The sequence below is a fragment of the Myodes glareolus genome, chromosome 18, assembly GCF_982192425.1.
Source record: "Myodes glareolus chromosome 18, mMyoGla1.1, whole genome shotgun sequence".
Classification (NCBI taxonomy): domain Eukaryota; kingdom Metazoa; phylum Chordata; class Mammalia; order Rodentia; family Cricetidae; genus Myodes; species Myodes glareolus.
In genome coordinates, this window is record NC_142043.1 from 62,750,806 (window position 1) to 62,766,085 (window position 15,280).

At 47.7% G+C, this 15,280-nt stretch overlaps 1 protein-coding gene across 1 annotated transcript in view; it reads right to left on the reverse strand.

Moving 5' to 3' along the window:
* Positions 1-172: 172 nt before the first annotated feature.
* Trappc10 (trafficking protein particle complex subunit 10) overlaps positions 173-15,280 on the reverse strand; it is a 62,987-nt gene continuing 47,879 nt past the window's right edge. The window contains exons 18-23 of the mRNA XM_048451329.3: positions 14,568-14,668; positions 12,233-12,359; positions 10,972-11,142; positions 7,438-7,615; positions 2,362-2,556; positions 173-1,529 (exon numbers count right to left, since the gene is read on the reverse strand). Of these exons, the coding sequence (XP_048307286.2) occupies positions 1,291-1,529; positions 2,362-2,556; positions 7,438-7,615; positions 10,972-11,142; positions 12,233-12,359; positions 14,568-14,668 (1,011 nt within the window). The 3' untranslated portion in view covers positions 173-1,290. The remainder of the gene's footprint in view (positions 1,530-2,361; positions 2,557-7,437; positions 7,616-10,971; positions 11,143-12,232; positions 12,360-14,567; positions 14,669-15,280) is intronic.

The following is a 15,280-nucleotide window of genomic DNA, read 5'->3' on the forward strand; positions in this document are numbered from 1 at the left end:
AAATGTTGGCTTGGTTCTCCCTGGCTTCTGCCTGTGTTCCTGATTCCCTGGGGGGGGCAACCACTGCTGAAGAGGGCTCCTTCCTCTTGCACTCTGCATCTCAAGTTCCACTCATGTAAACCATACCAATGAACCCGGAGCACTCTATCTCATATATACAAAAATACATCACTTCGGAGGAATGAAAATGTTTAATACATACAGCATTTATTTACAAGCTATGACTTTCACACCAGTAAAAACAAACACACATTTATTTTGTCCTTGATTTTTGGTGCAACTTATACACAAACATTACATCAGTTAGTCTGTACTCTTAAAAATAATAAATCAACAATATGTACAATTAAATTTACAACCAAAAGTAAATGAACCCGTTGGTGCGGTATGACTGCGACCCAGGGGAGCTGCAGAGGCTCCACCAGGCCGAGACCTCCTTTGACAGACCAGAGCACGAGAGACCTCTCTCATCTTCACTCCACATGGAGCGTCTTCAGTTCCAAGACTTAAGGTGCAAAAGATGTCGATTATACAGCTACAATACATGAGCAGACTTTAAAGTGAGAGAAAGCATTTCACCCCCACATCCAACAATTATAATAAATATAGATTTAATTCCAAGTGCATATGATATTCAATCATTAGGGAGAATCGGGGATCCAGAACTTCTAGCCTAAGCCATCTCCACATCACACTTCCTTGTGCTCTGGCCGTCTCTCCAGTGCCTTTCATGTGGCTTCTACAGATGGACCTTGTGATCTGCCGGGCATCCCAAGGCACAGAAGGGGTTATATTCCTCCCCCCACCCCCACCCAAAGGTGTTACTATAAAATCATAACTAGGGAATCTGGAGTGTAGGACAGGGCTCCCCCCTCAGGAGGCCCACCAGTCGCCAAGGGCTGGACTGTGTGAGCAAAGGGCACACAGTGCCATAAGAAGGCTGTGGAGTCTGCTCAAGGTCCACCTGGGAGAAACGGAAGTGTTTGGGAGTCACCTAGAGAAAGGCTGTGGGAGGAGACCAGTCTTGTGGGGAAGGTAATATGAGTTGGGGATACCAGCATGGGGACAGGGTCAGGGATGAAAAAATAAAAATGAATCCTGTGTCATACACAACATGAGGTGATTCTCTACTCCACTGAGCAGCTGAAGGACACTGTTCTCTGCGGTGTCTGTAGCTAGGCAGAACTGCCAAAGTCTGGTTAGAGCTAGTGTGTTACCACAGACCACAATCCAGCCACAATCCCTAAAGTGCACTCACGGCCACTCTGGCTTTGCTGGCCCATGACATCGTCAGGTAACACTGACTTCCAGGACGTGGTCGTCTTGACTGGGAATGACCAGGATCTGCATGCCAGTGCTCGAGTTGAAGACCTGGCCAGCGGGCAGTGCCTGGAGCCGGGGCATGGGCAAGCCCTTATGTTCGCTGCTGGAAGCTGAGTGTGTGCTGCCTCTACTCCGCACGCTGCTGCAGTCCAGCTGGTCATCTAGGTGCTTGTCCACTGACAGGCTGTCATTTTCTATCCAGCTGTCTGTGGAATACACAGGAAGTCAGACCAAGCCACCGCAGCATGAGCCTGGGGAAGGGGGACGCTAACCTGGACTATCATGTGGACGCAGACGAGTCACCTGAGTGTCACACTGTTACACAATTATTGTGGTTTTTGAAACTAGTGCAACAGACTGGGGTTTGGATTAATTTCTACCGGCCCTGAAAATGTTTTAGCGTTTCAGTCTACCACATGAAGCTACAGTCTATTTAAATACAAAATTTATCATTAATTCTAAAAGGGCTCTGCCCACAGCTTTCAAACTGTTTAGTAGAAATCACACTTCAGATTCAGACTCTGAACTGGCAGTGTGGTTTGGTTCTCTCAAGATACCAAGTAGTGGCAGAAACCACAGTCCCCAGTTAGTCGTCTGTCTGTCCGTTCCCTCCCAGCCCCCCACCACCATGGCTGGAGACACACCAGGCTAGCACTAAGAAAACTGTGCAGCCCACAATTTGGGGATTTTGTACTTTGTTTTAAACCCTATCTTGTCTATATCTGTACTTTTAATTCTATTTATTTATTTATTTATTTTGGTTTTTTGAGACAGGGTTTCTCTGTTGTAGACCAGGCTGGCCTCGAACTCACAGAGATCTGCCTGCCTCCGTCTCCTGGTTACATCTGTACTTTTAAACAAGCTCTGTGCAAATGCTTCTACACAGAGGAGGTAGGGATGAGGCTATGCTTAGATGCTCAGTGGGTCTGGGCAGTATATCAACTGACTTGCAGTAACTTTCCACCTGGGATGGGTCAGGGCATGACCTACTTTATGTACAGAGGGGAGCATCTGCCCTTCTGTAAATAAATGCCTTACCAGCATCCAGTTGAGAGGCATGAGCAGAGTGGTGGGGGAGGTACTTAAACAGCCGGACATCAGGCAAGGGGAGGTATCCAGCAAACAGAGGCATCACTTCCATATGGACTCTGTGAGTGGCCTGGGCAGCCACAGGCATGGATATGACACCACAGCTCTTCCCACATACAGCCCAGTTGCTGCTGTTGTCCACAACTGGAATGAGAACACACCATTTGTACAGACAGCAAAGTGAGACCCCGCCCTTTCCAATCCTCACAGTCGGTCTCGCTGTAGCACAAGTCTCACCAAAGCACACCTTACAGAACAATCAAGGCACACCATTGATTTAGTGCAACACTCAGTTCTAGTTTAGACTGGATCACATTAGTCGTTGACAGAAAACCACCCTTTCCATCAGACAAGTGAGGCGGTATAAACTAGGCTGCCTGGAGGCAGGAGGCGGATCTGTCTGGAAGTAGCTGCACCAAGACCATTGTTCTGTGCTGTGCTTTGGTCTTCAGTGGGTGGTGCTACTGCAGGATCACATCGCAAGAGTGCCAACTCCATCAGTGGGGTCCAGTGGCTGCTAGGAGGTGGGCCTGGTTGGAGAAATGTCACTGGAAAAGAAGGGCCTTTGAAGGGTCTATCTTGTCCACAGATCCTTTTTTTTCCGCAGCTTCCTGCATACCACAAAGTAAGCAGACTCCTTCATCACACTCCCCAACCACCACGTTTCTGCCTTGCCTCAGTCCCAAAGCAATGGAGCCAGCTGAGGGTGAGTAGAACCACAGCCAATGAAAACCGGTTGGTTCCTCTGGATTCCACAGGCACCTGTCTCAGAGAGAGAAAGCTGCCCAGCACTACCTGGATACTGCTCCTGGGTGCCACCATTCATGGAGTTAGAAAAATGCCGTCAACCTTCAGATGTTTCCCAAGGATGTAAAAAGATGATACACTTTGTACTACATAGCTTGGTCACAGCAAGTCCTCAGTATGTGGAGCTGTCATTAACATAAATTATTTTATTATTCTGAAACAGGGTCTGGCTGGTCTGGAACTCACTATGGGAACCAGGCTGGCCTCAAACTCAGAGACACACCTACCTCTGCCTCTGGAGTGCTGGTATTAAAGGTGTGCGCCACCACTGCCCAGCTGACCAACATGTCTGCCTCTTAATCCCCCTCCCACCCCCCTTACTGATCTAGGATGATCCTGACAGCCAGTCTGAGGTCAAGACAACAAGTGAGGAAGGACAGCCCAGACCAGGATGGTGAGCAGGAAAAGACCCTTCCCACAAGAAGCAGACAAGCAGCAAGGAGGTCACAGCTTCCTATGCTCTGTATGACTTGAAGGCCAGGAGCAACAGTGGCAGGTGGGGTAGCCATGAGGTTAGTTGGCGTGCAGACAGGCAGGGAGGCAGCTGCAGGGTGTCCCATCGCCAAGTGAGCACCAGGCTGCTGCCTTCATGCCACACTCATGCTGGTTCTGATGAAGGTACAGGCCACATTCACCATCATATCCCTTACATTCTTCACCAGCATGGACTTGCTGGGAATGGACAACTGGACTTGAGAATTTTCTCCGTAGTCACAGTCATATATTGTTCAGTTCCCTCCTCTTCCTCCTCTCTTTCTTCTTTGGTGTGTGTGTGAACATGTGTCATGGAGCACATGTGGACATCAGAAAACACCTTCCATCATGTGCCTCTCAGTGTGGAGGGCCGGACCACATTCTCCATTGCTTCTAGGAACAAAGGTAGAGATTGACCTCTGTGACCTCAAGGTGTGGCGGTACACGCCTTTAGTCCTGATGCCTGGGCGGCAGAGGCAGATTGACCTCTGCAACCTCAAGGCGTGGTAGTACACGCCTTTAGTCCCAATGCCTGGGAAGCAGAGACAGGCAGATCTCTGTGAGTTCAAGGTGATGTAGCACACGCCTTTAATCCCAGCGCATGTGCTTGTTAACTCTCTACTGCTGCGTCCCTGCCTACTCCCGAGGCATCATCTGGGATAATGGGCAGCGGACCAATCCAAGAGTGACACGTCAGAAGCGAGGACTGTTTCCTTTATAAGGGCTGGGTTCCCCTCATTCTGGGTCTCTGCCATGTTGGCTGATGCTCGCTCTCCCAAGGGGCATTAAAGCTTTACTGCAGAAGTATCCTAAGTGCCCCGCGTCGTTCTTGCTGGCGAGAAGGTAGCGCGGGACATCTCAGGGATTAAACTCTAGGTTTGGTAGCAAGCATCTTGACTCACTGAACCATCTTGCAAGTCCAAAAGCATTGTGAAGTGTGTCTTGACAGTTACAGAGGTCACATGAACCCAGCCTCTCCTGCTGTGCATAGCATGGCCACCAGGCAGCAGTCTTCAAAGGTCCACCACTTTCAAAGGCACTTGGGTCAGACTTTTTTGTTTGTTTGTTTTTGGTTTAATTCCACAGAACCACAGACACGGGTCTTTGTCAACCTCAGATCCATTACCCTTCCTGCAATGCTGTCACCTGAGACTGTCATCTCAACTTGTAACCTCTTCAGAAGAGGAGTTAAGATGTCCATCAAAACCCTGTGTGTAGCCAGAGCTTGCTGCTTTACCCCATCAGTCAGTAGCTGAGGGCATCCGAGCTACCTCAGTCTGGTGCTTCACACTTTTCACACGAAGGCAGCGAGAGCAGAAGTGTGGAGAGCGTTCTGCACTGTGTCCTCAAGTGCACTGACTCCACACTAGCTCAGTGCATGAGCTAATGACTGGCAAACTATGGGCATCAGTGCTAGCATCCAGCAGATATTTTCTTGAAAATGAACCACATGAGGCTACTGTGTCATGTCAAAACAAACAGTCCAGAGCAAAGCCGGGCAATTCCCACCCGTCATCCCAGAACTTCAGAGGCTGGGGCACGAGAACTTCCATGAGTTCCAGGCCAGCCTGGGCTACAGAGTGAGCCTCTCTCTGTCTGCAGCCTCCTCACCACCTTCCCCCTCAAAAAACAGCCCCAGTCAGTATTTGTCATGACTGATAATGCCTAAGACTTTAAACAAAACCTAGAGTTTGCGAACTTTGCATTTGCCACTGTGCAGGTGAGCTGCTCAGCTGGAGTCTGAGGCTGTGAGTGAAATGAAACATTTTTACAACTGCACAAATTAGGAAAGAATGTTTTCTAAATGATCACTCATGGTGCTACAAAGTAACACCTGGCCAAACAGCGCTCACGGCAGGACAGATGGGAAGGCTGCATGAAATGAGCAACTTCACACTACGCAGTAGTGATCTGTAAATGCTTCCTCAGGTAATTCAAGTACTACACTGTCTCTCCTCAGAGTGGACACAGATCAGGCACAGAACTTCAGTTGCCTCTGATTAAGCTAGACAGCAAAGAGATCAAAGACCCCGGACATTACACGCACTGTCATTTTTCTACTTGGGATGTTAAGTGTTTGTACTGCTTGATTTATTACTATTGTGTGTATGGACACAATGATGTGCTGTACACTAGCAACCCAGGCAGCTAGTACTTAGAGACATGGCCTTCTCTTTTTCTTTTCTGCTCACATTTATTATTGCTGGTGAGAGGAGAACATGAATCAGACACACACATGTCACTGCAGATATGTGGAGGTCAGAAGACAAGTTTTAGAAGTCAGTCAGTTCTCTCCTTCCAGAGTGGGTTCCAGGAATTGAACTAAGTTGTTAAGCTGCTGAGAACACACACTTGAGCCATTCTGCCAGCCCTGTTTGATTTCATGTGCACTGTATGTTCCTGTGTTTGCACATGTGGCCAGAGGTCAACTCTGGCTGTCATTCCTCAGGCACCATTCCCCTTGCTTGAAGATATGACCTCTCACTGGCCATATCTTGCTAAGTAAACTAGTCTGACAGGCTTGCTAATCTGGCAGGTGTGCCTCATGTAGGTTCTGGAGACTGAACTCGGGTCCTTGTGCTAGCTTAGTGATCGAGCTACTTCTCTAACCCCGTTTTTGAAATAGACTCTCAAATAGCCCAGGCTGGCCTGGAATTCATTTTGTAACAGAGGTTGGCCTTAAACTCCCAATTCTTCTGTATCTGTCTCACAAGTCTGGTGTTACAGACATGCACCAACACACCTAGAACATTGGTGTGTTAAAAAAAAATCGTTACATTACTATTAATGTATATGCATGTGTATAGGCATAGACATGGCATGGCTGGTGCAGGAGAACTGTCTGTATTCTGTCAATCATGTTTTAAATAAAATGCTGATTGGCTGGGCAGGAGGTGAAGGCGGGAAAACCAGACAGGAAGTGGAAATGATGTAAGGAGAGCAGGAGAATTCTGGAGAGGAGGAAGTTGATTACTCCCACTCCTGCCCAGATCACCGAAGCAGCAGGATGTGATCTGCCCCACTGAAAAAAGGTACCGAGCCACATGGCTGAAATAGATCAGAAAAATGGGTTAATCAAGATAAGAGAGTTAGCCAGTAAGAGGCCTGACCTAATGGGCCAATCAACCTTATAACTTTTTTTTTTGTGTGATTTTTTTCTTTGTGGCTAAACAGCTGTGGGAACTGGGCAGGACATAAACCCAAACAAGCAGGCCTCCTTCATGTTACACATGGCACACATGTGGACATCAGAGAACGTTTGGGAATTGGTCCTCTCTTTTCACTGTGGGCTTCAGGGGCTGAACTTAGGCCATCGAGCAGGAGCTCCATGTGGGTGCTTTCACCCACTGAGCCATTCTGCTGCCATCATTATTTTAAAAACTATAAATATTTGGTTCACCAACCATGTTTAGAGTGATTTTGAGAATGGCAGAGCCTGGGGAGAAGACAGGATAGTGTGTGGTCAGGAGCTTCAGCTGTTGTGAGTACACTGACACAGCTTTAGGGTAATGGTGGGATGCTAACCCTACACAGAAGGGCAGATGTATCCGTGGTCCTGAGTCCCTAGACTCCTGCCTGGTGCCTGTTAGAGTGCACAGTAAACCAGAGCTGTGCTCAGTCAGTCCCAGACCGTGCTGTATCATGAATCTATCAGGCAAATGTTGGGATTCTAGAACTCCCAGGATGCCGCATGCCACTGGAGACCGTGGAGCATCATACCATCAGGAAGAGCTAGAGGCCTACCTTCGTACATAAGCTTGGTGGAAAAATATTCCTCAGACTCCACGAGGGCTTCATCCTTGTCCACGTCCAGGAGGTCGGCGAGCCGTGTGATAGACACCTCCAAGGAGCAGAGTGAGCCCGTCCTACAGTACTCAGCCCCTGAAGCAGGGAGGATCTCAGCTCTCACATTGTACAGTGTCTGGAAGGAAGGGACAGAGATGATAAGGGACAGCTTACCCAGTAGCCAGAGGAAAGGCTGCTGAGGGCCAGGGCAGAGCTGTCCACTCGCTTTTCAGCACAGGGAAGGCCGCCCCTACTATGTGGCCACAGAGCAACCTAGGCAGCTAGTACTTAGAGACATGGCCTTCTCCTCTTTTTCTTTTCTTCTTACATTTATTATTGCTGGTGAGACGAGAACATGAGTATGCACATGCCACAACATGTGTGTGGAAATCAGAAGCCAAATTTGTGGAGCTGCTTCTCTCCTCCCACCTCTTCACAGTTTCCAGGGATCAAACTCAAGCTTTTTGCAGTAAACACCTTTCCCTTCAGCCAACGAAGCACAGGCATTTTCAAAACATGGGAGCAAAGGCAGTGAATGACCCTCCATGTGTCTCTTCCACATCAAGGTTACTAATATTTGCTTCAGCTTGATCTAAGTCTCCATTAGAGTTTATAAATCTGCCTAAGATACTCAGAGGCAAATTCCAGACAACCTGCCGTCTCACCTCTTATGTTAACGCTGAATATTACTAAAGAATAAATGCTTTTTTGCCAAAACACAACATCATTACCAGAACTAGTAAAGTTAACACAAACCTCTGGGTTAATTTGGTCTATAACCTCCCTTTTCCTTATCAGTCTCTTTCTTGATGTTTCTTTTGCACAAACCAGTATTTTATCAACACCCAGCACAAAACAAGGCTCCCAACCTGCCTGCTGCTGGTGGCACAGGTGAGAACATGGGCAGTTCAGGTTCTGGCATGTGTGGAGCAACAGATCATATCTCAATAGAAAACATTGCCTTGCTATTCAAAGGAGGTATCTGAGATCAAGAATCAGGTTCTTCTGAGGATTCATGGAAAGATGACAACTTCTCTGGGGATTCATGAAGCTAAATTCTCAGGCAGTCTTGGTAGTGACTTTCTTATCAAACACTCAATTAAGTCTGATCAGAGAAAGGCAAATGCTCACCATTCTGATGGGCTGCTCTCCTGCTCTCCCATTATGGGGCCCTGGGAACTGACACATACAGACATGAGAACACAAACCCAGCCCTCTGACTGGGGTGAGGTGGGGGGCAGGGATGCTGCAGAATGCTGAGTAGTCCATCCACACAGGCCAGCTCTGGGGTGTTCAACTGAGATACAAGGCTGTCCATTCACACATCCTACACCAGGTATTAGTTGGATACACTAGGTGGAATGATTTTTAAGCCTAGCAGAGGACACATTTCTTAAAGGTTCAAGGATGCCATCTACGGTGGCAGTGGAATTGATCTCAAGTTATCCTCTCACACTGGTTTCTGGAGAAAAGTCAATGGCTGCATGAAGAGCTCGCTCCCCGAGAGGTGTCAGCACCAGTCCCTGTCACCGGACTGCTGACTCTACAAGTCAGCTTTTCCAGTAAGAAACTACCAATCACAGGCAGTGGCATCACACCATTCTGTGGCAGCATAGGGACAACTGATGAGTCACAGAACAGAGTGGCTCAGACAAAATGTAAGCACAAGCACCAACTATCAAGTCCTTAGAAACCTTTCTGACCTTGACTTTGGTGATGAAGGGAGAAAAATTAGATTTCATCAAAAGCAAAAACTTCTAAGCTTCTGTGGATATCGTCAAGTGAGTGAATGCTAACTACAGAAGGGGTACATGTTTACAAGTTATATACAGTAAGGGACAGACACCTGAGATATACCAAGATCTTACAATCTAATAATGAAAAGTCAAACCACCTCATGTAAGTGAACAAAGGAGTCAAGCCAGCATCTCTCTGATGACCGGAAACTATAAAACCACATACCATTTGGCCTCTTGGGAATCCTCCCACCTCACCCCCAAACACTCTGCAACCTCTTTGGGATGGTCCTGACTAAGGAGCCAGCAGCTGCAGTGCTGTGAGGTACAACCCCGGGACCCCCAGAGAGCTGCTAGAGTCCCGCATCTCAAAAGCCTACCCAGAGTTACACTGTGACCCAACTCCACTTGGGGGCATTTATTCCAGAGAACCAGTTATGTGTCCTGTGTGTGTCCACAGAAGAACTCATGAGTAGATTTCCCTAGCATCATTGTCGTAGGAGCACATTATCAACAGGAAAGATTCTGGCCACTGACAATGGATGGACACGTTGGACCATCTGCTGTGAAATAGCATGTAGCAAAAGGAACAAAGTCCTGACATGTGCTTCCAAATGGACAAGCCTTGAGGACACTGCCAAATAAAAGATGCTAATCACATGTCACATGGTATCAGGGTGGGAAACTCTGAGGAAGTGTAGAACCACAGACAGACCTGCTAACAGGTCTTACAGATTCACCTGGGTAAAGAGGAAATGAGGAGTAGCCATGAATGGGTAGAGGTACTTTTGGAACACAAAGTATTCCCCAACAAGCTCTGAAAAACGGTCACATAACTGAGTGTTAGGACATGTGGAAGGCACATGCTGAGCACTGTCACACATAGAGACACCTCAACAGCTTCCCACACAAAGGTCCTGACTGACGCTCAGTCTCAAGAACACAGTTAAGAAAGCAGCCCACCAAAGGCCTGTGACTACAACTGTTCAGGAGGAACCTGGTTCTCAGCTTGAAGGACCCCTGAACTGGTGTGAGAGGAAGGGAAAAGACACAGTGGTAACAGAAGCCAGACAGACTCCTCCACACCAGCGATTCTTGACTGCTGATCGTCACATATCAGAGCTGTGTGTTGGCACTACATACAAACAAGCCACAACACTGGCTATATTTAACTCTATGGCTAATGTACAGAGTTGAAAATAAGGGCTTCAAAATAATTAGACTGATTTGGTTAGAGGGAGGTAGAAAATAAAAATGGTTAGTGTCAAGAACTATAAACACAAACGCCTTTCTATCTGCCCAGCACAAAGTCAAGGAACTGAGCTGACTGAACCAAACCCAACCAGGCTTGAGTGCCCAGCAGCACACTCAAACTTAAACAAGAGGCAGAATAGGAGAAAGTAATAATTAACTTTCTCCTGTAACACTTCCTTGCTTTGTGTTTGAAAGCAGAGCCTCAGAGCAGGAGCTCAGGATAGAGATGAAATGACTCTAACATGTATCCCAGATTGTTAGGACAGCACGAGAAGGCGAGGGGTCAAGGTCACAGACCATCAGTATTATCAGGAGTAGGTGCACCCCAGGAAGAACACAGTACCACAAAGTGGACAGGCATGGGCTTAGCTGCTCAGAGGTCACGGCCTTCCTTGAGCTGTGGCTCCAGTAGAAAGAATCCACCTGAACCTCTGGAGTATCAAGAACATGACGTCCCCACACTTCCATCCCACACCTCCTTTCCCAATAATAGATTACATACAAAAAAGTTCTCCACTTGGAATTCGTAAGTGTAGGGCTTCAAGGAGACAGTCAGTCGCTCTTCAGAAGCTGGGGAAAATCCCACGGAGAATCGGCAGTGCAGAGGAGGGGGAGGTTCCTGAGTCCATGTCAACTCCCAGACAAAGAACACGGACTGCTTGCTGTGAATAAGCTGTAACGAGAAGCACAACTTTGGTCACAGTTCTGGGAGCCTTGGGGAGGACACAGACCTTTCGGTTTATGCAAAGGGGCATGTGTCAGGCAGTCTGCTGTGAGCCTGTGGGGTCCTGTGATTTAGCTGCACCTACTATGTCTCAGTCCTGCCTGCCTGGTCTGACATAGAGCCTGGCCCCCGGCTGGTAAAAGAACTCTGCTTTATGACTACGTAAGCTTCACAGCATCAGCAATCATGAAAAGGAGCTTTCAGAATCATTATTAGCACACAGCAAGCTCCCAAATGGCTCCATAATGGGGCATTAATGCCACTGTCAAAGCTGGACCGATGCGTCCTGGAGGTGGTGGAAACTTCAGAAGGTAGGCTAGTAGTTGAGGAAGGATATGAAGAAAACATTGGGGCCCTGCCTCCCTTCCTCCCTCTCTCTCTCTCTCTCTCTCTCTCTCCTTTCTCTCCCTGGTTCCCATAAGGCCAGGGCAACAGCAGTTCTGCTCTACCACGCTCTCCTCTCCATGATGTACTGACTGCCTCCGCACAGGACCAAAAGTGACCACGGACTAAAACCTCTGGAACCAGGAACCAAAGAAGCCTTTCCTCCTCTCAGGTGATTCCTCTCAGGGACTGTAGCACAATGACAGTTTACATCCATGTCAATCATTTCTTATTAACACAAAGTAACTTAGGAACAAGTCTAGCCAGACACATGGCCTAAACACCAGGGCCACACCTGTAGGCCCAGGGACAGGTTCAACAGAGATGGAACAATGGGCAAAGCCAGCAACACTGACTATCCAAAGGTACACAGGAAAGTGCAAAAAATGCCAGGGAGTGAGGGACCAGTTGTGAGCTTCTCATAGCAACATATATATTACATACATACATACATACACACGTATGTATGTCCCACAGGTGGGCTTAGAAGGATGAGGGGACAGGTGGGCTAAATAGCACATGTCACTGCAGCTCTGACCCAGGGCCTCCTTCCTGCCCAAAGCTCATCCAATCAGCATCAGGCTCTGCTCAGCTGCAGTCAGTTCCCCCCACCCCCCCAACCCCCATCTGCTTCTCTGACCGGCAGAGGAGTTACCTGCTGGGAGTGTGTGTTCAGGGGCGTCAGCCTCAGGCCGGCAGCATGACCCATGTCTTCCAGATTACTATCTGACAGCTCAAAATCCAGTTCTGACAGGTTCTGGACACGGACCTGCACATATTTCCTAGAGCACAGAAGCAAAGTGAGTCACTCAGGGCTCTTACCCCCTGTGTCTCAACTACGTGAAAGGGAGACCCTGTCCAAGGGAATCATGACAGACAATGGAACACAGTTAAAGGTGCCGGAATAAACAACTAATCTTTTAAACCGGCAGCCTGTGAGAAAATGGACCCGAGGAAGCTGATCTGATGTGTGGTACTCTGTGTGGAACCTAAGAGCCAGTGGGTTTCTCAGGGGAAGCCCGACTACCCTTCCCCACTTCAGGCCTTCCCTGCTCACTTCTGCTATCTGGAGAACATCAAAAAGCAAGTCTTTAATAAAGACTTAGAATCACCATGGAAACAAATCTCTGTGCATTCCAAGAAGGGTGTCTAGATCAGGTTAACTGAGGCGAAGTCCCACCCTCACTAGAGCGGCACCACTCCATGCTGGCATCCCAGCCTGAATAAACATGAAAAACCGAGTGGAGCACCGACACCCACGGCTCTGCTTCCTGACTGTGACACAACACAAGCAGCTGCTCACTGCCCTACTGCCACCCCTTCCCTGCTGTGCTGGACTGTGTCCCCACAACTGTGACCCAAGGAAGCCCTTCCTTAAGTTGCTTTGCTCACAGCGACAAGACAGGTATAATTATAGCTGAGTTTTTTTTTTTTTAGCTGCTTTAAATGAAGCAGCCTTATTCTTTTAGAGATTACTGAGGTTTCAACCTTTGTATGTATAATGTGTGTTACAGACACATTACACACACAAAGAGAAAAATACTGTTCGTGTAACATTTCATTCTTATAACTTAGCCAAATCCCATCGGTCTGTGAGAAAGAGGATTGTTACAGTAAGAGGGAAGTATCTGAAGCAGGAAGAGCAGACACTGTACGGCCCTGACACTGCTGTCATCTCTGGACCCCTAGGATTGATGACACTTCTAGAGTGGGTGCTCAGCTAGGCAATGTGGCTCCTTCCAGAAGACACCAGCACACCCGAGTCATCTGGGGCTGGGATACCAGTATAGTGAGAACACTCTGTAGCGTTTGGAGCAGCCAAGAACTAGGCCCCAAGGGATAGTGCTTTAAAAACCCTTGAGAATGCACTGGACAGCACCTTGTAGAAGTTGAACACTGAAGTCTGCCAGAAAGTCAATCCTAGGGGTCCAGAGATGACAGCAGTGTCAGGGCCGTACAGTGTCTGCTCTTCCTGCTTCAGATACTTCCCTCTTACTGTAACAGTCCTCTTTCTCACAGACCGATGGGATTTGGCTAAGTTATAAGAATGAAATGTTACACGAACAGTATTTTTCTCTTTGTGTGTGTAATGTGTCTGTAACACACATTATACATACAAAGGTTGAAACCTCAGTAATCTCTAAAAGAATAAGGCTGCTTCATTTAAAGCAGCTATAAAAGTTTATTTAAAAGTATATTTAAAGTCGGTATATTAAAACAGGGAGGGGGTAGAAAAAGACTGGTAATCAGTTGAAGATCTTGTTGTTTTAACTTTGGCATAGTGGCTGTGCCCTAATCTACTGCTACTTCAGTCAGCAACTACAACTCCGCAGTTACCAGCCTGCTTCTCTAGGAGTGGCCTGGCCACTCAGGTTGTAGTCTGACAGGAATTCTGTTTCTGCAGGCACTGGCTCTGTAGCTGCCACCAAAGGGAGCATTAACTAAATCTCCATCGTTCTATTTATAAGTAAGACTTGAAATTCAAAGGCTGGGATGAAAACCTGTGAACTCAGAGAGGCTGAGTAAAAAAAGCTAAAACTTCTCTCCTTGCTGGCGTCTCCGAAGATCCATGCTTCTGCTCCACCAAAACAGAAAAACCCACGTCACTCCAAATCCATCCCTACTACTCCTGTGTCTCTGTCTCTACCGGATGCACTCTGATGCTCTATGGTCACTTTCTGTCAACTAATTGCTAACTTAGCCTTCTGATCTAAGGTTAATTTTATTTAATCAATGCAAATACAAACTAGGGGTTCACAGTATGACTGAGCATCCCCAACAAGATCTGGTTTGGATTTCACCTAAAACTTTACACTGACATGTCAGCTGTGAGGCAGAGGAGAAGCTGGGAACACGGTCTGGTACTCAGGATACAGGGAGCTACTCTGGTGATGTGTAAAAACCCCATACAAGGACAAGCTACGCAGCCTGTCCATTCGTGGGGGGGGGGAGTGAGGAAGAAGCAGAGCTGACCCCCATTCCCCGCTTACCGGGTTCCAGCAGAGAGCAGAGAGTGTGTGGTCCTGAAGGGCACACTGAATGTCAGTGCAATGACAGTGGAGTAGATAGACCACGGGCAATCGATGGAAACCTGTGAAGAAATAGGCCACCTTTAAGCCACTGTCTAAGAGCACAACCCTGTCACCATCCACCCAGCTGCACAGTGGCTTTATTGTGGTTCGCCATCACTGTCCCAAGAGGAAATTCTATCAGACATATTTTCATATGAACAAGTAAAAAGGAAAACAAGGCTGCAGAATCAGCAAGAAATGGAGACAGAACTGGAAACAGTCCCAGAACACCAGCTCAGCTCACAGCACAGGCATCTTGGCAGGAAAGAGCAAGGCCACCTGTGCCTCATGCATCTGGGGTCCAAATGCTCCTCACAGTGCAGCATGTGTCCTAAGGCTCACATAACCATGAGCCACTGGAAAGCAAGCAATCATCCAATTACTTCACCTGTCTGACAGAAACTAGTTTAAAGGCCAACCAAAGTGGAGCTACAGTGGAGAGCAAGAGAGACACTCCTAGGGCGGGAGACGAAAGGTCTTGAGTTTGCTTTTATCCTCACACAGAATAAGCAGATCTACTGGGTGCAAACGACATCTCCCACTAAAGGAGACATTATCTTTACCTTCTGCATTCTCTGCACAGGGTGCAGGGAGAAACATCTTAACTACTCTTAAGAGACTGTGCCGTAGCT